This window comes from Prosopis cineraria, unplaced genomic scaffold (genome assembly GCF_029017545.1).
Source record: "Prosopis cineraria cultivar Desert tree isolate PC_DT_omini unplaced genomic scaffold, ASM2901754v1 PC7, whole genome shotgun sequence".
Taxonomy (NCBI): Eukaryota; Viridiplantae; Streptophyta; class Magnoliopsida; order Fabales; family Fabaceae; genus Prosopis; species Prosopis cineraria.
The window spans coordinates 32512675-32538272 of record NW_026555338.1 but is presented as its reverse complement, the minus strand read 5'-3'; the positions used below and the strand labels follow the sequence as shown (position 1 = coordinate 32538272).

The 25598-nt window shown below is 35.0% G+C and overlaps 2 protein-coding genes across 9 annotated transcripts; both read left to right on the top strand.

Annotated features, from left to right (window-relative positions):
- The first annotated feature begins 168 nt into the window (after window positions 1-168).
- Window positions 169-18079, top strand: LOC129315697 (probable leucine-rich repeat receptor-like serine/threonine-protein kinase At3g14840). 5 transcript variants are annotated; one of them, XM_054959640.1, is made up of 22 exons: window positions 171-317; window positions 409-477; window positions 602-673; window positions 758-829; window positions 923-994; window positions 1110-1181; window positions 1268-1339; window positions 1433-1504; window positions 1761-1832; window positions 2682-2753; window positions 3172-3237; window positions 4296-4361; window positions 4459-4494; window positions 5730-5764; window positions 7265-7647; window positions 7827-8022; window positions 8126-8272; window positions 9096-9214; window positions 9333-9543; window positions 9654-9891; window positions 16989-17139; window positions 17388-18079. In XM_054959640.1, the coding sequence occupies exons 2-22, from the start codon at window positions 461-463 to the stop codon at window positions 17775-17777; spliced, it is 2631 nt and encodes an 876-aa protein (XP_054815615.1). In that variant the 5' UTR covers window positions 171-317; window positions 409-460; the 3' UTR covers window positions 17778-18079. The 5 variants fall into 5 exon arrangements, with proteins under 5 accessions (XP_054815619.1, XP_054815618.1, XP_054815615.1 ...); XM_054959643.1 differs by lacking the exon at window positions 16989-17139 and having other exon boundaries at window positions 170-317; window positions 17388-17541; XM_054959641.1 differs by lacking the exon at window positions 923-994.
- Window positions 18080-19826: 1747 nt separating this feature from the next.
- On the top strand, window positions 19827-23980 carry LOC129315981 (protein trichome birefringence-like 41). 4 transcript variants are annotated; one of them, XM_054960181.1, is made up of 5 exons: window positions 19827-20187; window positions 20814-20985; window positions 23088-23263; window positions 23354-23512; window positions 23611-23980. In XM_054960181.1, exons 1-5 carry the CDS (start codon window positions 19913-19915, stop codon window positions 23903-23905), a joined length of 1077 nt encoding a protein of 358 aa, XP_054816156.1. In that variant the 5' UTR covers window positions 19827-19912; the 3' UTR covers window positions 23906-23980. The 4 variants fall into 4 exon arrangements, with proteins under 4 accessions (XP_054816156.1, XP_054816155.1, XP_054816158.1 ...); XM_054960183.1 differs by adding an exon at window positions 20404-20445 and having other exon boundaries at window positions 20069-20187; window positions 23088-23512; XM_054960180.1 differs by having other exon boundaries at window positions 23088-23512.
- Window positions 23981-25598: the final 1618 nt, after the last annotated feature.

The following is a 25598-nucleotide window of genomic DNA, read 5'->3' as shown; positions in this document are numbered from 1 at the left end:
ACTAATTTGGTAATTTTAGATTTGACTCTAATATTATTTTGCACAAGATTATTACTTTCGTTCAAAAAAGGGTAAAAAAAAACTAGCTTAATAAAATATGTTGCGCATCCGTTCATTCAGTCTAGACTCTCTTTTAGGTCCCTCCAATGTGGGTAATAAAGTAATAAACATATAACTCGCCTTTGGTTCCACTGCTCCTCGATAACGGGAGCCAATAAACTCAACAGAAGTATCTGAACATGCAGCATTCTCAGAGAAGAGAGTCTTCAAGGGACCCTACCGCCGGAGCTGGTCAGGTTGCCTCATCTACAAGAGCTGTAGGGACTTTCATTTGACATTTTTGGTCATTTCGCCTCGAATTTTATACCTGTTCGCTTCTCTTCTCTAAACTGTTGCTCTTTTCTACAGTAACCTCACACGCAACTTCCTTAGCGGCACAATCCCTCCAGAATGGGGCTCCATGAAACTTGCTACACTGTACTTTCTGTGTCATCTCTTTTTCCCGTCATTGGAAGCCATCCCCCCCCCCATTCTCGGTTTAAGCCTTGAATCGTGAAAGTAACACAACTCATTGACTCTATATGATCGTATGTTATGGCAGTGTACTCCTCGCAAACCGTTTAACAGGTTCAATCCCAGTAGAGCTAGCAAACATCTCCACTCTTCAGATTTTGTGAGTCTCTGATCACTCGTTTCGTTGAGAACTTTCCCTTTCAAATTCGATGATCGTTTGGAGATTTTAACTTTGAATCCATAGGAACATCGGTTTCAACCAATTTTCGGCAAATCTTCCTCCAGAGCTTGGGAAACTTCCCCAGCTTAAAAGACTGTAAGGGATATATTTTAAATGGACACTCGAATGTTGATTTGCATTTTTCCCCTCTGGTTATTTTATTAGTATATTTATTTTATGTTAAAATAGGCATCTTGCTTCAAACAATTTTACTGGGGAAATACCTGCAACGTTCGCTCAGCTAACCAAGTTGACCCATTTGTAAGTTGCGACTTTTTTAAAGTTTTACTATCAACAAACTGGTTACTATATTGTGACTCTGTCTGGAGTTACTAGTAATTGTTCATGTTCGTCTCTTTCTTCCAATGTGCTGCAGTCGAATTAGTGACAACCATTTCTCTGGAAAGATACCTGATTTCATTGGGAACTGGACGAATCTGACCAGACTGTGGGGCCTTTTCTACTTTCTGGTTTTCTCCTCTTTTAATTGTTAAATTATGCATCCCTATGATTCACGTCAGAATTTTGTAACAGAGCAATTGTCGGGAGTGGCTTGAGCGGGCCCCTTCCGGTTGGACTTTCTCTTTTAGCAAACTTAGTTGATCTGTAAGTATGATTTTACATGTGTAAATTTTGATATGCGAACTCCAACACTTCCCAGTTCAATTGTCGTTAATCACGCTTAAAATTTTTATGCAGGAGAATCAGCAATTTGAATGGACCTGTTTCGTATTTTCCCAAGCTTAATAATTTGATCGGGCTGAAAACAATGTGAGTAATGTAATAGTGGTTCTTTTTAGCTGTTGTAGTTGTAGCATTAGCCACACATTAGAATATGAGAATGCCAAAGTGTATGTTTAGTACACGAAAAAAAAAACATTTTCTATAAATGAAATAGGAAATGTATCTAAAAAAAAATGAGATATGTGCATTTCTCATCTTTCCAGAAAATACTTTTTAACCTATCAAACATTGCATAAGTATACATACTCCAGATTTTATTCATATTATTGGCCTCTTCTCCCAGGGTTTTGAGGAGTTGCAACATTGTTGGACATCTACCTGACTTCATTGGAGATATGCCAAATTTGAATGTTTTGTACGTCTATATTCATTTTTTTTTCCTTTATTTGGCCTAGTTGATGGTAAATATGGAGTTTTCTTTTGCATTGTTTTCTATAAATCTTTGACCAATATATCATCAATATATATATATATATATATAATTTTATAGACATAAAATTTTGTGGCATGTTGCACTATTTATAAATTAAAGAAATTTGGTTCATTTCTTAGATTTCAAGCAATATATGAGAAAACATATCTAGTTTATGCAAATTTCTTGTGATGCATACTTATTATTATTATTATTATTATTTTTTAAACTGAACTTTCTTTGATGTCCACAATGAAGCATTCAACGCACTAACAAAGTTGCATCAGACAAATTGCCTTTGTTTAATTTCCATGGATGATTCATAATTTCCTTTTAGTATTATGTATATTGTGTCTTAGATTACAATTTTTTTAATTGTAAATCCAGAAAATCCTTCTGCATTATAAAATTTGTATTTGTTCCGTTTTTGTTTCTAGGTGTTAGAATAGTGTTAGTTTATGCCTTAAGTCCTACATCTGTTGCAAAGCTGAACAATATTCACTGTATTGGTAAATAACCAAATTTAAGTAACACTAGCATCCCTTTATGTTTTCGAAGAATTCACTCTACTTTTATTCTTAATTTAGAAGAGGATCTGGGAGTTAATTGGGATGAAATGTTCGATTGTTATATATATCCCAGCAGTTCCAGAGTTTCTGGTTTTTGTATGCCTTGTCATGTAAAACTTCATTTCCCTTTCTGGTTTACACTTAAAACTAGTGGAGAAAATATATAGATTCAACTTCCTTCTCAAATATTGTTTTTTAAATTAAGAATATAATTCTATTGCAGAGACCTCAGCTTTAACAAACTATCTGGAGAAGTACCATCCCGCATCACAGGTCTATCAAGAGTGCAATCCTTGTAAGCCAAATTTGATTTTATCTACAAATAATTAACTATAATAGTTCTCTGAGCAATCTGTTAATATGTTTCTAAAAGACTAAACCACTAAGAGAGGGAGAAGCGGAAAGCAGAAAAAGCAGTTCATGAAGATAACCTTTTATGTTTTCTTGGTCAAATTGAATTGGCCTCAAAATGTTGATTGTAATGATGACTTCTGAGTCTAAGGGATGATTCTGAACGTCGTGGTTCTTTTGCTGAGATATATCTCTATTTAGACGCTCTCCCTCACGTGCACACAAACATAACACAATATTTTCCTTTTTCAAAGGATCACGACTATGCATCTACAGCTACCATTATATCCATGTCTGTTTCATCAATTGCAAATGTTCATTGTGAGTATTCTTTGTATTGAAATTTATTGTTTCCCATTTAGATATTTATCAGGAAACATGCTAAGCGGACCAGTGCCTGCTTGGTTGGCAGTAGGTGGAAATGATGTGTGAGCACTCTCTCTTCCAATACTGTCCTTGCCATTATTCAAAAATAGCTGAGTCACTGTCATGATTGGAAAACAATAGTAAGCTAGTATAATTCGTTTCCTCTTGTTGCTTGACGTGCATGTGCGTTTTTGGGTATGTTACTATCTTACTTCTGCTGCACCCTTCATCTCTCATTATGATCTTATTCTGTCTTTTGTTAGTGACTATCCTTTGACTGAACCTTCTATGCATGAAAAGATGATGTTTATTGGAAACTTTATAGGGTTCCATCAGAATATTTCATTGGCAATTTTGTATTCTAGAGGGTCTTCTGTTATGGTTATGGTTATTTCTGAGACAGTGAGACGGATGGAAAGGTTATTTTAAGTATGAAAGGCTTATATCTCAAATGCTTCTGCTTGATAAGTTGCTTTACAGTTGTGAGAGCAGTTTAATTTTTTCGATATATAAATTTGCTTGATCTATTGGAAGTCTTATAATGCAGAATATTAGCAAACTACATAGGAAAAGGTTTACAAAAGAAGAGGAAATTAAAATTTATCAAGAACTGTGGTAGAAGGTTTATCTTCAAAAATATTTGCAGCATATTGTACGGAACAATATACCCTTTCCTTATCCTTTGCAATTGCCGTTGGATGGCACTGTGAAGCAATTATTTTTTTTTTAAATTAAACTCATGACTGTTAAGTTTTAATAAATTTAATTTTAAATTATACTTTTAAAATTTAAATTGTATTTTTAAAATTTATGATATTACAACAATAATAAATAATTTTATCTTATTAGGTAGGGTTGACTATATTTTTTAAAATGTATGATATTATATTAATGTATTTTATATTTATATTGTTTTAAAATTAACTGTAATTTTTTTTCTTGCCAAATTTTATTTTTAATTTAGGTAGGGATTACCAATTTCAAAATGGAAAAAATATTCTCTATATTTTTAACATACATAGAATTACAAATTAATTGCCTCTTCTTTAGACAAATGAATTCATTATTGTCCTCTACCCCTCATATCTCTTGAATTTGACATTCCATATCTTTTGTACAGAGACCTTTCTTATAACAACTTCAGCGTCAGCAACTTGGAACATTCACCTTGTGAGCAGCAGAATGTGTAGGAGTGCTTGAATCTTTTGTGAATGTTTCTTTCTTTATTTTTAAGGTGTCTTTTAGAAGTTTGCTCAGTTCCTAAAATTTTCTTATTTGCTTAGGAATCTGTTCGCAAACCCTTTAGAAGGAAACAGCTCGTAAGTTCTTAGTTATATTTCCTTTACTTTATAATGTTAACTTTATATAGCATACTTGGACAAATGTATTTGTTTGTACATTTTGGACGCATTTCTCAAGACTTCATATCTTCCCAATTCCAATAAAATCAAAGATGCTGAGCCATTTGATTTAAGAACTAATATGCAAAATGAATGGTTTGATTTTTACTTTTTATCGTTTTAGATATAAATTCCCATTTGATTTAAGAACTAATTTGCAAAATGAATCCATGATGGTTGTGGAGAGAAAATAAAATAACAAAGGAATTGTGAAATATAAATTCCCATCCAAGTTACTGAGGGCAATTAAGAGTGTTGCTTTGCATTATTTCGTGTTTTCTTATTTACTTTTCTAATTGGGAAAACAGAACTTTTGGTCCTCAAATTGTCATGCAATTTGTAATTTGGTTCTTGTGTTCTAACTGATATTAAACTAGTCCTTAAAGTTTCAGATACTTGTAGATTTAATCCCTGTGATCCCTACTCAGCTCTAGGATACTATTTGTATGAAAAATTGTTGGTGTAACTTTTAATTCAAGGGTGTGATTGGGTGAAGCAACTAACTAAGAAACTGTTTGCATAGTACAAACATACTGGTGTTAGTGCTGAGCTGGAATCATAGGGATTAAATCTATAAGTATTTGAAACTTTAAGGACTATTTTGATACCAATCAAAACGTAAGGACCAAAGTGCAAATTGGGTGGAAATGGGGTGCCAAAAGTTCCATTTTCCCTTTTTAATTTGTATTCATTGTAATAATTGGATATATTACTTATTTCTCCTCTATGAAACTACTTAATTACAGTCATCCCTTGTGACCAAAAACACCTCACAACTAAACTCAACCAAAATATGTTTGAAGCTAAAGTTTTGTTAATAAAAAATATGAATGATTGAAAAGAATCCTTTTCCTAAAGATTTTCTTCTTTATTTTGTGCTACGGAGGAGATCTGTTCAAAAGTACAATTGTATGTTTATTTTCCTCTAATTTCCTTTTGAGTGTGCGTACTGTTTTTAATAATGTTTTAATAAAAGGAATTTAGTTTGGAGATGGTATCTTTTGGCTTTAGGACAAGGCCAGGTAAATTTTTATAATAGACTAGAGGAATGTGTGATAAAATAATCTTTTTGGGGAGGGGAGAGAAATTTCCTGCAAATAATATCTTAAAGATTAAAATTCTGACTTTTTCTGTGTATTTGATTGTTATTTCAGTGGACTCATCCCATGCTCCAGAAGTTGTCCTAAAAGTAAGTTAATGGATCAATTATCAGGGGTATTTTCCTTTTTCTATGGCTCTTAAAACGTTTATGTTTCTATTTAATGATGAGAAGGATGTTATTGGGCCTATAGGGTTGGATGTGAATGACAAGAGAAGGGTGAGTTAAGAGGTTCCAGCAGTGACAAATTAGGGGCTGGTCACAAGGGTTTTGACATGTAAGAGAGAGAAGGCAGGGGCATTGGTAGGGAATATCTAAGGTGGAGGAGGGGGTTAGTGAAAGACAAGGAAGAATTTGGTGTGCTGTGGTGGAATCTCTTGCCTCTCAAACACTATCGTAGTTTATCCTTTTCTTTATAAACACCATATCTGTTAATTCCTATCATTACAGCTTCATCTATACATCAGTGTTATCAGTTTCCACTGGACCAATTTTTGCTGCTCATGCAAGCATCCAGTTCCTTAGGGAGAATGAGATACCTGTCATTTCACTTGATCTAGCAGAGTTTACTGCACAGCTTTTACAGCATCTTGTAGCAGTGAAATATGACATGTAGACCAAGAATTGTAGATCCAGTTTCAGAAATTTTATGAGTCACACTTGTTTGTTTTCCCTTAGTCTTTTGAAACTTCGATTATAATTCTTGAGAGGGTTGTGCAAGTCTAAACCTCTCAAATGGTGGCCTCTCACTTTTGGATCTCCTCAATACCCGTGTTAAGTAATTTTGCTGTACTAGATTTTAAAGGTTTTTAACACAAACTTTTAGTGTCTGAGTCATTAGATGAAATTTACCCTTTTTCTCATCTTATACACAAATCTCAAGCTAATCCAACGATGGAAAATCTTGACCTCTTCACAACGGAATCGTTCTTGGCATGTATGGTCTTCATTACAATATCAGCTTCAACAGGCACCTGTTTGGATGTGTGCATGTCTTCTCTTTAACCAATTTCTTTGGTGATGAATTCCTGGCAGAAGAGCTGATCACACGCTCAATAATAAAACTCATCATTAATTCTTTCATTCACTTGACTCCCTCCGGGCTTGCTCCCCTTTGTCATTTGCAACGCGCTCACTAGTTTGGTAGAAGAGTGCAGGCCAGCATTCATGGCTTGTTTTAGCAATCTTATAATGATTGTCTTTTTTTTTTATTATTATTATTCTAGTGTCCAGCTCATCCAGCTGGTCCAATAGCATCTATTCCTGAGAAAGGAGCTCTTGGATTTTTTTCTCCTACGCACTCCTTGTTGAAATGTACAAGCTGGATCATATCATGAATTGTCAATAAGAAATGGGAGGTTTTGTTTCTGTGGAGTGGCATGCATTAAGCCGTCATCCCCTTCCTTTGTTCGCGAAGAGAATAAAAGAAAAGAAAGAACCCTAAAAAATGGCTCTATTACACATTGTGCCAAAAGTTAATGGGTAATTTAGAAAATAATGTTTGAATAAAGGGTTTGTTGGCAAATTCCATAGCCCTTTTATTATTTTGAATAATTACTGCTTACCAGATCTTTTCTGTACTTCTCTCAGCTTACTATTCATTCCACATAAATTGTGGCGGAAAGGAAATATTTGTTGGAGGAAAAAATTATGAGGAAGATAGCAACCAGGGTAGAGCAGCACAACTATTCCTGAGTGAAAGATCAAACTGGGCCTTCAGTAACACTGGTCACTTTCTTGATGATGATCAACGTGCCTCACCAATATATATTGCACAAACTAATTCTGAACTCTTTATGGCCAATTCTGAGCTGTACACAAGTGCACGCCTATCTCCCATTTCCCTGACTTACTATGGTTTCTGTCTGGAAAATGGTAACTACACAGTGAGCCTTCATTTTGCTGAGATAATGTTCACCGCTGATAAAAACTTCAGCAGTTTGGGAAGACGAGTATTTGATATCTCTATTCAGGTAGAGAATGCATGATTATTACACCCAATAAAATCTTCATATCTTCAATTTATTCAATGAACTCATCAACTCAGTAATCTGGATTTAATGTGATTTGACAGTGTTACAAACAACAACAATTACATTTTTCAGATCTTATGAATATCATGAAACATGTATTAATTGGATGGAAATATTAGGGAAAACTGGTGCAAAAGGATTTCAATATTGCAGCTCAAGCAGGAGGTGCTGGTAAGGCAGTCGTAAAAAATTACACTGTTGCAGTTAACCATACTGACTTGGAGATCCGATTATATTGGGCCGGGAAAGGGACAACTAGCGTGCCTCAAGGAGGAATATATGGTCCTCTGATATCAGCAATTGCTGTGGATGCAGGTGTGTTATATTACTTAATAAATTATATTGTCTTGTCAATTAGCTGAATTCTGTGATCTAGTCTGTACATTGCACACCTCTTTTTCGTTGATTATGTGACCAGATTTTGCCATCCCATCCGAAAGTGGAAGTCTTCCACCTTTAGGTGCTATGATTGCAATTGTTGTTGTGGGAGCAATTGTGATGGTCTTGATTTTGGGTATACTTTGGAAGATATGCTGGTCCAAGAAAAAAAGTTCACCTGATCCAGGTGCGTGCAATGAAAGTGATTGTTACTGTTATAGACTTGTAGTTACCAAAGTTTTTTTCTTTTTGGCTGAGGATCTCAAGAAGACTTGCACATGATGTGCTTTTTGCATTGCTAATATATAGATCTTGATAGATTTGATGAAATAGTAAACACAGAATCAAATCTATATTAACCCATACAATCAATCTTATATCAATTTTTAGGCATAGAGATAGAATACGAGAGCGTACCTAAATCCATTGCTTGCTTGGATTTTTGAGTATGTAAATGAACAGGTGTGTTTTCTGGATTTGTTACCAAAGAGAATTCTGTATGTTTCTAAGAAGGGAGACTAAAAAATGTTCTGACTAACCAGCCAAATAAGTGACCACAACCCCTATTTATAGAGTTAATAGGTTTGTGATATTTATGATTCCCCCCCCCCCAAACAAATAATAAATATCACTTTGGTTTTTACTCATTTATTCCATCACAATTATATGCCTAAATCTTAAAACTTTAATCTAAATAGATCACTTTATTTTGACTTAATTAAATAATAGCCACACATTTTTATTATATGCATGTGTGACCCCATATGTTATATTTTATTTCCAACAGATCTGTCTTTGGGTTAATTTGTATTAAATAGACATATGTAAACTTTTAATCTTTATCTTACTCAAATCTGACATAGAAACAGATGCAATGGTTGATTAATCTACTTATCTCATTGTTTTTTTTTTTTTTGACTGGAGATTAAATGATATGTATGAAATTGAATAAAATGCAATTTGAAATGGTTATCTCCAAATAACTTTGCTCTTTCTGTTGCCTGTAACAGAACTAAAGGTTTTGGACATGCAAGCTGGTTCCTTTACCTTGCGGCAAATTATGGCAGCCACAAACAACTTTGACATCGACAATAAGATTGGAGAAGGAGGTTTTGGTCCTGTTTACAAGGTGTCTTATCTTCCATAATTTTTTTTTCCTATTGATTTTTCGTGATTATGTGTTTCTCGGCCTTCTTGAGATGTTCTTTCTCTAACCTAAAAACACTTGTACTTTTTATCAAATGTAGGGCTTCTTGTCAGATGGAACCACAATAGCCGTTAAGCAGCTTTCTTCTAAATCACGCCAAGGGAATCGTGAGTTCTTAAATGAGATCGGGATGATTTCTGCTCTGCAGAACCCTCATCTTGTTAAGCTTTACGGATGCTGTGTTGAGGGAAGTCAACTACTACTGGTATACGAGTATATGGAAAACAATAGCCTTGCCCGTGCTTTATTTGGTGAGGGTTGGCTTTATGTTATTGTTCTATATTTAGGCATGATTTATGATTTACCACAAAGATTTTCCATGCTTTCATCATCCTTAATTTCACTAATTTGGCAAATGAAGGCCCAGAAAATTGCCGGCTAAATCTGGATTGGCCTACAAGGAAGAATATCTGTATCGGTATAGGGAAAGGTTTGGCTTTTCTGCACGAAGAATCAAGACTGAAAATTATTCATAGAGACATTAAAGCCACTAATGTACTGCTTGATAAAGATCTTAATCCCAAGATTTCTGATTTTGGTTTGGCCAAGCTTCATGAGGAGGATAGTACACACATTAGCACCAGAATAGCTGGAACTCGGTCAGTAAGTTAATTTTAATTGATAACTTTTTATAATTATTATTCATATTTGTCGGGATGACATCTCTGGAATGAAAATAAAACCATGGTAGTAGACATTGCCTTCACGAAACATTGAAACTAATGATTATTTTGATTGAATTAAAGGTAACGTAGTACAAAGAAAAAATTTAACCCTAAGGCACTTGTGATGTAAAACACACACACTCACATTGATTTGAACAGAATAGGATGAGGAAAAGAAACAGAATCAGAGAGTGAGAGGTGAAGGGGGAGCGAAAACAGAGGGGAGAGATGACAGAAAACAGAGAAAGCAGGGGAAGTGGAGAGGGACACAGAACTGATAGATAGGGGAATAGGACAGCAATTCATTCCAACTCTCAGAACTTGCTTACATGTGCTGCATGGTGGCTTTTTATAGAAGCCACAATTAAGGTTTCCTTCTTATGAAGGAAACATAAAATGAAATAAAATATAAGCTTGAGGTTTCCTTCCCTATAAGGAAAGCTCAACTTGCAGATTTAAATAAAGAGTAAAACAAACAAAAGCAGGTCAGGTTTCCTTCCTTTAGAAGGAAACTTACAAAATACTAAATAATGCAAAAACAATTATTTCTTTCTAAAATAACATTTGCCATATTTTCTATCAATTCTCCCCTACTGCAAAGAACTCTCCTCCGGAGAGGTAGAGAGTTGATAGGCTTCTAGCAAGGCAGGATTAAGTTGTTGGAATTCATCTTCTGAAATCCAGGTGGCATCTTCATCAGATCGACCTCTCCAACGAACCAAATAACGACGGATGGGCCCCTCAGAGGTAAAGACCATTTGATCATCCATAATGGTCTCGATTTCATCAACTGATGGTGAGACAGCAGGCAATGATGGAATTGGCACTTGTGAAGGCTGAGTACCCGCAAAATCATCAGAAAGCAAAGGGGAAGGCTCAAAAGTTCCCCGATAAGGCATAAGATCCTCTACATTAAAAACTGGACTAATGGCCATATCAGAAGGTAGTTCTAAAAGATAAGCATTAGGTCCTAATTTCTTTGTTATGTGAAAAGGTCCCGCAGCTCGAGCATGCAACTTTTTAAAAGCTTGTTTAGGGTAACGTTCTGGACGAATGCGAGCCATAACATAATCACCTATTTCGAAGCTTTGAAATCGACGATGAGTATTAGCAGATAATTTATATTGATCATTACTTGTTACTAATTTGCGCCTAATTTCAGCATGTAAGTCATGAAGGCGATTGGCAAAGGATTCCGCAGATTCAGAAATGCGAAATGTCAACGGGATTGGCAGGAGGTCAATAGGCTGTTTAGGATTAAAACCTTGAACAATCTGGAAGGGACTCATGCCTGTAGACCTATTCACTGAATTATTATATGCAAACTCTGCAGTGGGTAGAACCAAATCCCAGTTCTTTGGCCTGTCTCCAACTAAACTCCGAAGCAAATTACCCAAACTGTGATTAGTGACTTCAGTTTGACCATCAGTTTGAGGGTGAAAAGCAGAAGAGAACTTCAATTGGGTACCAAAAAGTTTCCATAGGGTCTTCCAAAAGTAGCTAACAAACTTGACATCTCTATCAGATACGATAGTGGTAGGTAACCCATATAGACGTACAATCTCCTTGAAGAACAACTTTGCCAGATGTGAAGCATCTGTAGTTTTGCTACAAGGAATAAAGTGAGCCATCTTTGAAAACCTGTTCACAACAACTAATACAGAGTCATGACCTCTAGCTGTGCGAGGCAATCCTAAGACAAAATCCATACTCAAGTCTTTCCAGGGTGCCTCGGGAATCGGCAAAGGAGTATACCAACCGGTATTCTGTCGCCTGGCTTTAGAAGTTTGACAATTTCGACATTGAGACACTATGCGAGCCACATCACGCTTGAGTGAAGGCCAGTAGAACCTATCTTCGACTAATGCCATTGTCTTATTAACCCCGAAATGACCAGCTAAACCTCCAGCGTGTAACTCCCATATAAGAAAATCTCGCATAGAAGTACGTGGGATGCACAGTTTTCTCCCACGAAAGAGATGACCGTCTTTAATGATGAAATCAACATGCTCATGACGATTATCACTGCGAACTTCTTGGTATATTATCCCAAAATCTGGACATGAAGCATAGTCGTCCTTCAAGTTTTCAAAACCAACAACACTAACGCTCATAGTGTGCAACAAGTTGATCCGACGACTCAGGGCATCAGCCACTATGTTTTCTGTTCCTGAACGATGCTTGACCATAAAAGTGAATCCCTGAATATACTCAACCCATTTAGCATGTTTAGCATTTAAGTGCCGTTGAGAGTTGATAAACCTAAGCGCCTGATGATCAGAGTATAGAACAAATTGTTGCGGAAGAAGGTAGTACTTCCAATGCTCAAGGGATCTCACAATCGCATAAAATTCCTTATCATAAGTGGAGTACTTTTGTTTGGCATCATTGAGCTTTTCGCTGAAGAAAGCCACAGGGTGACCTTCTTGGCTTAGTACACCTCCGATTCCTGTCCCAGACGCATCACAAGCAACTTCGAAACACTTTGTAAAATCAGGTAAAGACAAGACTGGAGCTTGAGAAAGCTTCTTCTTAATATCTTGGAAAGCCATGGAAGCTGTAGATGTCCACTGAAACTTGTCTTGTTTTAAGCAATCAGTGATAGGAGCCATAATGGTACTGAAGTTTCTAATGAAGCGTCTATAGAAAGAAGCAAGGCCATGAAAACTCCGTACTTCATGAAGAGATTGTGGCTCAGGCCATTCTTGAATGGCTTGGACTTTCTCAGGGTCAACTGCTAAACCCCTTTCAGAAACTATAAAACCTAAGAAGATGACTTGATTTTGAAGAAATGAACACTTAGGCAAGTTAACATAAAACTGTTCTTGACGCAAGGTGAGAAAAATTAACTCGAGATGTCCCAAGTGTTCTTCTCTTGACTTGCTAAAAACTAGTATGTCATCAAAGTATACCACCAAAAACTTTCCCAAGTAAGAGCGAAGGAGGTGAGTCATTACTCTCATAAATGTACTTGGTGCATTTGATAACCCAAAAGGCATGACAAGCCATTCAAATAACCCATCTTGCGTTTTAAAAGCAGTCTTCTACTCATCTCCAGCCCTAATCCTGATCTGATGATAACCACTTCTGAGGTCAATCTTTGAAAACCAGCTAGATCCAGACACTAAATCAAGCATGTCATCAAGTCTAGGAATGGGAAACCTACACTTGATGGTGATCTTGTTGATGGCTCTGCTGTCTACACACATTCTCCAAGAGCCGTCTTTCTTTGGGGTTAAAAGAGCAGGTACTGCACAAGGACTCATACTATGCTAGATATAACCCTTTTCCAACAATCCACTGACTTGTCGGTTAAGCTCTGCTCTATCTTTAGGGTTCATCCTGTAGTGCGGTAGATTGGGGAGTTGTGAACCTGGAATGAAATCAATTGCATGTTGGATCTCTCTCATTGGTGGTAATTCAGATGGAAGCTCACGGGAGTGATATCCCGAAATTGTTGTAAGAGCTATTGCACTTCCTCTGGCATTTTTGAAGTAGTAGCAATTCGTTGCGAGATCTTGGATACCAAAATAAACACGATCGTACTCTCTCTGCTTTCTTGTACAAATTGTTTTTCTGTCAGAAGATGCAAATTATGGGTTTTGGGTTTTGTGCCCTTTGATTTACTTGAGCCTTTGCCTTCATTGTCAGGCTTAGCAGGACGTAACACAGGATCGTCTTGCCTCCATGCTTAAATGTATAGGTATTCTCACGACCATGATTGATAACATTGTGGTCATAAAGCCACGGTCGGCCAAGTAAAATGTGAGCAACATCCATTGGAAGAACATCATAAATAATCTCTTCTTTATAGTCACCTAAGTGAAGAGGAACGCGACATTGTTGCGTGACTGGTAAAGAAGTTTTGTCGACCCATGCAACACGAAAAGGTTCTGGGTGAGGTTCTGTCTTGAGATTGAATCGGGCTACTCCTTGACTAGAAATAACGTTTCTAGAACTCCCTCCATCAATCACCAATTTGTAAGCTTTATTTCCACACTTCACAAAAGTATGGAAAATACTTGTTCGCTTCCATGAATCACTAGGCAGAGGGACAGATAGAATGCATCGCATAACTCCAACTCGACGTGTCTCACACCCATGTTTATCAATGATGATGTCCTCATCGACATCTGAAGGACACTCAACTGGATCTACGACAACGTCAGCATTTGCATTGTCTTCCTCACCGTCATATTGTGAGTCAATAACTAGAGTACGCTGTGGGCATTTTGACGCAATATGACCCTTTGAGTGACAGCAAAAACACTCAACAAAGGAATTGTTATGGCGGGAAGCAGGAACTATAGCCTCACTAGGCTGCTTAGAAGTATTACCCCTTAACCCAATTGCTTGAGTAGGTGTAAAAGACGAGCTAGGCCTAGATGTAAGTGCTCTTGTTGGTCGTTCAGACATACTGGAAGTTCATGCTTGTCTAAACAGATTGCTCTGCATGTCGATACGCTTTGCAGACGAGTACTGTGACAGAGACTCTACTTCTAAAGTCTTATGATAAGCTTTTTCAAGAGACTCTGGAAAGTTTAACTTGAGCTCCTTCTGTAGATATGGCTTGAGACCATTAACAAACTGGTAATGGTGCGCCATTCCTCTTCATCCACGTCACATCTAATCATAAGGTCATCGAATTGAGAAATATACTCGGAAGCTGTGGAGATTTGCCTCAAATTAAGGTATTTGTCATACAGTTGACTCTTATAATGAGTCGGCACATATTTTTCTTTCAGCTTGGCCTTCATTTCATCCCACGTCTCAATCGGTGGATAACCTTGTCGCTCAATGTTCCTTTGGACATTTTGCCAATATTTCCTAGCAGATCCCACGAGCTTCATCTTCGTAAACCGAACTCGCTGAATATCTCTCATGTCATACCATTCAAAATAATCTTCCATGCTAGCTAACCAATCCAGGAATGCACTAGGATTCAATTGTCCATCAAACTCAGGAGCTTCAACTTTAACCTTTTTGGTGATATCATCAATATGTGTCCTTCTAAAGCCTTCTCTACCATTCCTATGGACTAACTGGTATGGTCTATGATGATGTTCTTCAGGCCCTTGCCCATCCCAAGTATCATCTATGTCATTAGAATGATGATTGGTAAACTCATGAAGAAATGTTCTACTGTGTCTTTCACCCATAGCTCTAGAGGAATGACCAATCCTAAGGGAATTACCTCTAAGTTGATTGCGGACTGGGAATTGTTTATTTTTAAGACTTGACTCTCCTCTAATGATAGGTCTTTCGAGTATCCCTTCAGTTGTTTTCCCTGTATCTTGTCTGTATGTCAACTGAATTGCACTCATTATCTCTTCAAATTTATTGTCCATGAATTCTTTAATTTCATCTAGCCGCTGGTCCACATATGCCCTTTGAGTCCTTTCAGATTCCTCAAGATGATTTTGGGTGATTTGGGAGTTATTAGCCATGACAGATTTTAGGGCAGTAATTTTTTAGTCTAATAAAGCTTGCTTATCGTATAAATCACGAATGATCATACAATGACAAAGATGGTATGGTAAAGTGCAAGTTTGGTGTGGATTTAATAACCTAAGGAAGAAAGGTCCCCAAGTTGCCCTTACCTAAATAGGTGAAGTCCCTTCTTTAACAACACTAACCCTTTGAGAATTCAAAAATTCCACAGGGATCGTATGCTAAATAGGTAACAACTCGAGTGAAGTCTTCACAGAAATCTCCGAAGGTTCAAAAACCTTTCAGGAAAACCGTTAGAAACTTCAATTAACCTAGGGTAATTTTTGGACACGGGTATAGGGCAGAATTGTGTGTGAGGTAGGTGTCTTAGGTTATACGAACACTGCTATCAAAAGTCACAAATTAACAACCTAATGATCAATGTAAATTTTCCTTTTTTTTTATATATATATTTATATTTTTTCAAAATATTAAAACATGATTAAAAAAAATAAAAATAAAATAAAAATTGCAATGCTCAAAGAAACCAAAGTACCACACAACAAAGATTTCAGAACTAGCTATGAATGAAACACCTCCCTTTAAGAACCAAGTAAGCTAGTTAAATGAAAGGGTCGTCGGCCTTACCAGCATTGCTTTAGGAGCTCAAAACAAAAAGTTTTACCCCCAAATAAGTTTTAGATGATGACTTGCGCCCCTCGGCTCCTTCAAAGTTGAACAAATTCTGCGAAAACACACAGAAAACATTGAAATCACGTTCTGGCGGCGACTGTACGGACGGCGCGTGTGATGGCGCGTGAGGCGAGTGAAGACCACGCGCAGAAGCTCCACCGGCGCGTGACAGCGCGTGTGACTTCGGGGCGGAGGTGTTCTTTTTGGTTCTGACCGGATTTTCCCTTTTGAGCACGATGGTAGCGTCAGTTTTTGGATCTGACGTCGGGAAATGTGATTCTGGGTGCTGGCAGCGTGAACAGAGTATGCTGAGCTCCCCTGAGAGTTTTCCTTCGATCTCCGGCCGCGGAAACAGCCTAGGAACGTTCAGAACCAGGCTCTGGTACCAAGTTGATGTAAAACACACACACTCACATTGATTTGAACAGAATAGGATGAGGAAAAGAAACAGAATCAGAGAGTGAGAGGTGAAGGGGGAGCAAAAACAGAGGGGAGAGATGACAGAAAACAGAGAAAGCAGGGGGAGTGGAGAGGGACGCAGAACTGATAGATAGGGGAATAGAACAGCAATTCATTCCAACTCTCAGAACTTGCTTACATGTGCTGCATGGTGGCTTTTTATAGAAGCCACAATTAAGGTTTCCTTCTTATGAAGGAAACATAAAATGAAATAAAATATAAGCTTGAGGTTTCCTTCCCTATAAGGAAAGCTCAACTTGCAGATTTAAATAAAGAGTAAAACAAACAAAAGCAGGTCAGGTTTCCTTCCTTTAGAAGGAAACTTACAAAATACTAAATAATGCAAAAACAATTATTTCTTTCTAAAATAACATTTGCCATATTTTCTATCAACTTGGCTATGCTTACTCTTCATCTTGACTAGAGTACATAAAACTTTCATTATGCAGTGGTTATATGGCTCCTGAATATGCAATGCATGGATATTTGACCAAAAAAGCAGATGTTTATAGTTTTGGGATCATTGCTTTGGAAATTATCAGTGGCAAAACCAACACTACTCAGCAGTCAGAGGAAGAATGTTTTTATTTGCGTGATTGGGTAACCTCCATCCCATGTGCTCCGTTACATTTATGTTAATTGATCTTAACAGATATTATTGAACAGGGCTGTTTGTTTTGGTATAGTACATGTTAAGATATTAATTAATAAAAGTCACTCTTAGGCTTTTATTAACAACAGCTTAAACTTTGGGTACAATTGAATAGATATTGCTAAACTTTGGCAAATAGTATATGTATGTATGACCCTGGCTTCCAACGCTGATCTTTATGTTCTGTTGTTATCAGGCACATCAATTAAAAGACGCAGGCAATCTAATGGATCTGGTGGATCCAAGGTTGGATGTGGACTTCAACAGAGAGGAAATAATAGTTGTGATTGACGTGGCTCTCCAATGCACTGAAAACTCTCCATCACGCAGGCCTACCATGTCTAAAGTGGTTGGCATTCTTGAAGGCAAGCCAGTTGTTCAGGAGGTAGTCTCAGATGAAAGCGAGATTATGGATGACTTGAAATTGGAATCGACGAGTAATAGCCTCCTGAAGAATGAAGAAGCTGATAAAGATGAGACCCCGTCACTAAAATTGTCAACCCATATGTCTCGGACTGCATCTAAATCCTTCTCAGATCTCTACCCAGTCAATCCAGATTCTTATTTCCGGGAGAAAACAAATTAGCTATTCTAAACATGGCCTCCTTATATCAAACATATTTGTCTTGCCAGCTTGATTTATACCAGACATGGTTGTTGTTTAAATTCAATTATCTCGCGATGCCACCCTGCTATATTTCTTCGAACTTGATAAGTATCTGGAACCAGGAGACATGGATTGAGTCCGCTTGTGGCCGGTTTAAACTGTGGAATTGTTAGTCTTGTTTACGTTGTCTGTTCTCTTTTATACAGTTCTCTTATTTATAATGTTTGATGTATGAAACATGTTTTTGTGAGTAATTTTTATGATGTACCAAGCGCTACCAACTCGTATCTATTACTGACTACAGTCATTAACTCTAGACCGAAATATAAAACACAATATGATAAGCAATATAGATAACCTATGATGTTTGAAGCTGTATGATGTAATATTTATGAATACCAATACATAATTTGATTTAACTGTTAAATTGGATAAATTTTAATGTTTATTATTGCCTTTTTCACATAGGAATCTATTTTATTGTAATTTCAGTATTACATGTTTATCAAAATGAATAATTTTTCAGCGCATGCTTATATTGTATAATGCACACTTGGGATTTGTTAAGATGTTTAAATGTGGGTATATTTAAATTGAACTTAGTAACTACTATAAAATAAAGAAAAATGACCTATAATTAACACAAATCATACATTGAATTTCCTTTACCAATGTGTTAAAAGGAGATCATTTTCTCTCTCTAATATGTGTTTTTGTTTCTCATACTCAAAATTAAAGACTGGATAAACTATGTCATTTATAGTTTGTTTAATTAAAATAACTTAAGTCATTTAAATAAAATCTTATATTTTAATGAATTTTATTCTCATAATATAATAGATATTTTATTTATTGCCTTTTCTTTTTTTACTATCATTAATATCAAAATCAATTTATATTTAATGTCATCTAAATGTTATGTTTTTATTGGACATACCACATTAAAATAATGTCATCTAAAATTATGTAGATGACTTGAAACATTCTAGTTAAACAAACTATAAATGAGATGACACATTTGGTTTATTTAAAAATTTCTCCCATAGCGTGTAGGTATCCCCCAATATTAACATTAAATGTTTACATTTCTTTTACAATTTTAAAAAGTTTAAGTCAGAAATTGTTATCATGGTATAATCGTGAAAATATTATGTAAATTTAGGAAGCTTGAATAATTAATTCAGTACTAAGTTTGGGTGTGGCTTCATCTTTTGATTTGATGTATGTAGATATAACTAAAAAATATAATCAGTCATAATTAATTTCTATAATGTTTTCTGGACACTATGTCAATAATGTTAATAAATATAATCACAATATAGTTATGTTGTTGTCCATATTTTATTTTATTTTACTTGAACTTAATTTCTTACTTTTTGTAGAATATAAATCATATATTTTTAAAATTTAAATTAAATAAAAAAACTTATATACTTACTTACCCTTATATACCTAAGGTTTTCAATTAAATCATGAGATATATACATTTTTTTATAGATTATTTATTCTATAATAAAAATTTATTATTAATATTATTAACATATTAAAATTCACATGTCTTAATTTATTACATAAAAATATATTAAGTATTTTAAGTGTTAATCAATAAATAATAAGTTAAAGTATATATTTAATTCTTTAATTTGACAGAATATTTTATTTTAATTTTTTAACTTTATAAAGTATTTTTTTTGGTCCTTAACATTAGCACTGTTAGTTTTATTGTAACAAATTTTTATATTAATTTTTTAAATATTAATAAAATATTTTTAAATGTTGACTTATTAAGTTTAATTTTTTTTTAAAATAATAATAATTGATATAAAAAATTATTTAAAATTAATAATATTAGGATTAAAGAACTAAAAAAATATTTTACAAAATTAAAGGATTAACTTAAAATTTTATATAAAATTAGGGGTTAAAAGTATAATTTAGCCTAAATAATATAATAATATATAGGGCTTAAATGTATGATTGATCCCAAAATACTATATGTTCAGGTTGGTAAGTATAACTATCATTTTGGGGCCTGGGGGAATCTCGCTTTCTTTCTGTTGGTGGCCATTACTGCTTTATAAGAAGGAAAGGAAGGTCGAGAAAGAAGATCGGAAATGGCGAAGGAGATGGAATGCATCTGCTTCGGCAATGGTCGTCTTCAACTTCTGTTCATCTCCACCATTATTGTTATTCTGCAATTGCTGCTAGCAGTGGACAGCAAGTGCGACTTGTTCACGGGTACCTGGGTTTCGGACCAGTCGTACCCGCTTTACCGACCCGAAATGTGTGCCTTCATCGAGCACGAGTTCGCCTGCCAACGCAACGGCCGTCCCGATCAACTCTACACCCACTTCCGGTGGCAACCCCTTCAGCACTGTCCCTTCCTCAGGTACGTACGTACCTTCCCTCCTTAATTTTCTCTCTTGTTCTCTCTCTCTCTCTCTCTCTCACTTCCAAACAAAACTTCATTTTCTTCTTCTTCAATGCATTCTCTTTTTCGATCATTAATGCACCCAGCGATGGCATTCATTAGAATTGTTAAGTGAAGGGTCTTGAATTCAATGTTATCGTTTCTCACTTGTGCTTGCCTGTGCCTCATCTGTAGTAGTGGTGGTGTGGGACTGCTATCCAGCCTGTAAGGTGTAAGGTAATAATAGTCATTAATAGTTTTTAAGGAAATTCAATTTGATCAAAGGGATTCGCCAGACATGAAAAGGCTAAGATATGAGGCTTGTTTGGTTGGCATGCATATATTCAGTCACATGCTGTGTGGTTTGGGAAAACGTGCTTCTCTTCAATTATTAACTGTCGGCCGTCTTGTTTTTCATTCCTCTTTCTCTCCTTCACTTTTGGCTTTATTCCCTTTTACTCCCTTCTCTTCTGGTCCCAGTGATTTCCTTCTTGTTTACTGTCTGCAGACTGCAAAATGGAATAGTTATCTGGGTGCGTGTTTATATTCTGATTAATTTGTGATTAAATGAATTGAATTATATTAATTGGGTGATGATACAACAGATTCAATGGGGTGGATTTCCTGGAGAGGATGAGAGGGAAGAGCATAATGTTTGTGGGAGACTCACTGAGCAGAAATCAGTGGCAGTCACTGACTTGCATGCTTCACTCTTCACTTCCTTCCTCCAATTACACTTTGACGCGTCTTGATGATCTTTCCATCTTCACTTTCACGGTAAACTTCTCTTATCCTCCATTATTTCCCTGTCATTTCTCCTTTCTAAAATTCTGTTCACTAATAATAATTCCTATCACATCATTCTTGTTTTTCACATAGTATCTTCTTCGGCCTTTTTTGGTCCTTCTTTCTTTCCTTCTTTTTTTTTTTTTTTTTTCCTTGGATACAAATGAAACCGAGAGCTGGTGATTACCTCCCAGCCATAAAAAAAGACTGATTACGATGCAGAGATAAAACATTCACGAGCTCGTGAGCCGCGAGGCGCTTGTCGTAAGAGCATGGAAACCAGGCATAGCAAAAAGACGCCACTCAGCTAAATAATCCTCAACTTGATTGACTTTTTTAGGCTTTTTCGTTCATCATTACAACGGAGAAAAGGAATCTTCTAGTTTGCATCCAACCAATAGCAAGAGCAAATATAAAAAAGCAAAATACCTTAATTTTCTTTATATTCTACTTTAGTTATAGATACTTTTATTTTATTTTAAAAAGCTGTATAAATTTCCTATAAAGTCAATGATTATAAGACACAAACCTCTCTTCTATTTTAAAGATTTCATTTCGATCTATCCAAACCACTAAATCATATTTATCAAACTAAAATAGCTTTCATTAAACCAAAATGTCACATAAAAATCGTTTAATTTACCAAAAAAATCAATCCATATATTTTTTTTAACTTTTTTATGCAATTTTATTTTCAGCTGTGTAAAATTATTTATTTATTATTTTTTAAAAATAAATACATAAGCTGGTTAAAATAATATTTCAAACACACATGTAAAAAGACTTAACTAAATAGGTGTTTAATGTAATAAACGATAATTTATTTTCATTTTTTTGTAAATTTTATCAATTTTAAACAATATTTTTGAATTATTTATTTAAATATTATCATAAGTAATTATTTAAAGTTCATTAAATTTAGAGAAAGAGAGCATGCAATTCAATTATAAGGGAAAATTTGTAATTGTAAATTTTCCAACATAATTAGAAGGAGAAAAAATTAAATATTTTCAAATATCTAACAATATATTCTTAATGATATTAAAAATTGGACTACTGTATATGTTTTAAAAACATAAGAGAGGTCCTTTATAATTTTATTAAAATAGAAGAAAGGTCACCATATTTTTTTTGTAAATTTTATGAGCATCTAGCCTCGGATGCAACCTATTTGAATTAGTTACTTCGTCGGCACAAAGAAAACATGATTAAATTATTGATATTTATGAAATAGGAAAATATTTCTCAACTTATTCTTATCAAATGCATCATCTTTAAAAATATACTCCCCCTTCCAATTTATAAGATATTTTTGGAAGAAATTTAGTGTTTTACAATACAAGACATTTTGATAAAAATAAAATTTCATTAATAATACTCATCCAATATTACTCGTTTTATTATATTTTTTCTCTTTAATATTTTTTTCATAAATAGAATATTAAATGAAAGGTATTTTTAAAATTTTATATTTTTATTTTAAAATTAATAAAGTTGTAAAGTGTACTTAACAATATTAGTATGCATGATTTTATCTAGTAATGTGTTGTAAATTGGAACAAATGGAGTATTACTCTATTCAAAAAATTGTTAAAGGATAAAACTGGAAGAAAATAATTAATAGTTGTAAAATGGAATATCATTTTTTTTTAAATATGACTCACGCATAGTATATAATAGAAGTATATATTATAATGATGAAGATATAAGTGCTATTATTATAGTGCAGTAGAAGAAGAAATGAATGTGTGGGGGCAAAAGCGGTGCTTTCAGTGTGGCCCATGTGCACAAGTTCCTTTTGCAATATGGGTACCTTCATTGTTGGTGGCTTTACCAACCTAACCTACAATATTCAATTGTCGTCTCCTCTACTTTTCCACCAACTTGCAGCTAACTTCTTAGAAATTAAAACAAAAACATCAAAATACATGTTACAATTGTACTAACTTCATTCTGACAAGAGTACCAATATTGATTTTTCAAACACTGATCCGAGCGTGTTACAAAGAATCAACGGATATTGTCATCTTCATTTAGTCATGATCACAAGGTTGGAAATTGAATAAGACAAGTAAAAGTGATGGATGATGCAGGAGTATGGAGTGAAAGTGATGCTGGACCGAAACGTGTATTTGGTAGACGTGGTGAGAGAAGAGATAGGCAGAGTACTGAAGCTTGATTCCATTGAAGGCAGCAAGCTCTGGCTTGGCGTTGATCTCCTCATCTTCAACACTTGGCACTGGTGGAACCGCAGAGGCCCCTCTCAACCGTACCCATATCATATCTCATCCCTTCTCCGTTTTTATTTTTATTATTATGCAAAGTTAATTAAATCATGTTTAATTATTATTCATTTCAGATGGGATTATATTCAACTGGGAAATCAGGTTTACAAAGACATGGATAGAATGAAGGCTTTTCAAATAGCTCTCACCACTTGGGCTTCCTGGGTGGACACCCACATTGATCCTTCAAAGGTCAAGCTTTTCTTTCAAGGCATTTCACCCTCTCACTACAAGTAATCACCCTAATCCCATTCTAATTAATTAATTAATTAATTCCCTACTCAGTACTCACTCATCTCTATCCTTTTTTTTTTTTTTCCTGGCTCTCTAGTGGTTCCCTGTGGAATGAACCAAGTGCCAAGAGCTGTGTCCGGCAACAGAATCCGGTGCCCGGATCCACCTACCCAGGAGGGCTGCCGCCGGCGGTGGCGGTGCTCAAGAGTGTGCTGGGAAAGATGAAGAACCCAGTCACATTGCTTGACATCACGACACTCTCATTGCTGCGTAAAGATGGTCATCCTTCAATTTATGGGCTTAATGGTCCAACAGGATTGGATTGCAGCCATTGGTGTCTTCCAGGGGTTCCAGATGCTTGGAATGAAATCCTTTACAATTTAATCCTTTGATTCAAAGTTAATAATTTTATTCCTGATTCATAATTGATTCTTACATTAATATACCATTCATGATAAATTGATTGATCCCATTTGAGCTGAATAATCTTCATTTCTTCAAAAGGCTTGCCAGGCCATTTCTTATTTGTGCTGCGTACGTGTTCTACATTTGAATATATATATATATATATATACGTATATATTAAAATTAATGTTTTAAGAACAGACCAAGCTAGTTGGTTTTGATATGTTGAACTGAGAACAGATCTTAAATTTGGTTCGGTCATGACAAAAACTGGCAAGCTTGAGAATCGATAGATCTGGCCAAAATTGGTAGAACTTGTCATATTATTTTTTATTTTTTTAATTTCAATCCTAAACTACTATTTGTACATACACACACATCTAATAAGTACTGGAAAATGAAAGAAAATAAAAAATATGCAAGAAACATGTAGTATGAGGCATGTATTATGTACATATTTTAAAGTTATAAATTATGAAATAAGTGTGTGTGTGTGAGAGAGAGGGAGAGAGAGAGAGAGAGAGAGAATACCATATTTTGTCTGGCATTTTAGATGTAAATTGAAAATAAATAAATAAATATAATAACATTAAATAAATAAAATTATAAAAAAGGAAAGAAAAATAGATTTTTCTGATAAAAATAAAAAAAATCTACAATATTTTTTTTTAAAAAAACTTTCCTTCTTTTGTGACTTCCAAATATAATCCATCACAATTATGATGATCTTGAAATTAATTGCTCATGATATGGTTACGAAGATTGGTAGATCAAAAATGGAAGTCAAGTAAGGGCATAATTTTTTTTTTTACTACAATAGGATTATAATTTGATTAGGTCATTAATGGGAAAAAAAATCCTAGTTGTGTCTATAAAAGAAAGAGAAAGGGGACTTCTAGGGGGGAAGAAAATTTGAAGCTGGGAGGGCACAAGTTAAAAGAGAAAAGGAGGAGAGGAAAAAGGAACAAGAGAGAGAACTTGTACCCTATTTCTTAATTCCAACCTGTCATAGAGAGTCTTCACGTGAGTTCTTTACCACATAATCGTGTATGCCTTGCTTTTAAAGTTTTCCTCTCCTTGTGATCAGTTTTGAAGAATGGCTCTTTGTATAATGAGTGATTGCTTTTGCTTATTTCTTTTTAGACTCTAGTGGATGAACTAGGTTGATTAGCTCTTGGATTCCACTTTCTGTGCTTTCCTTTGATATAAAAATGCAAGGTGTCAAGATCTGTGCATGTATGAGGCAACGGATCTTTGCAATGGGCTCGGTTTGGAGTTTACTTTGATCCCTATGATTCCTTGTTAACTCTTTTATATATTTATATGTTCTGCCTGTTAGTTATCCATCCATTTATTTTATAAAATAAAATATTTTTTCATTAAGGTTCTGCGAGTAGCATTAAATTACCATGAATATTTGATGTATTGTAAGCTATCACCCAATGTGCATTATTTTAAAATTAATAAAATTAATGCAATGTTTTTACGCTACGTCATAAGTGATATTAAATCATAGTAGATTTCTAAAAATAGTAAACGAGATACTGTAAATTACACTAAATCATCTTGAGTAAAAAAATAATAAAATTAACAACATATTTTACGCTATATTATGAGTGATACTAAATTAGTGTTGATATTTAAAAGTATCAAACAAGATACTATGAATGACACTAAGTC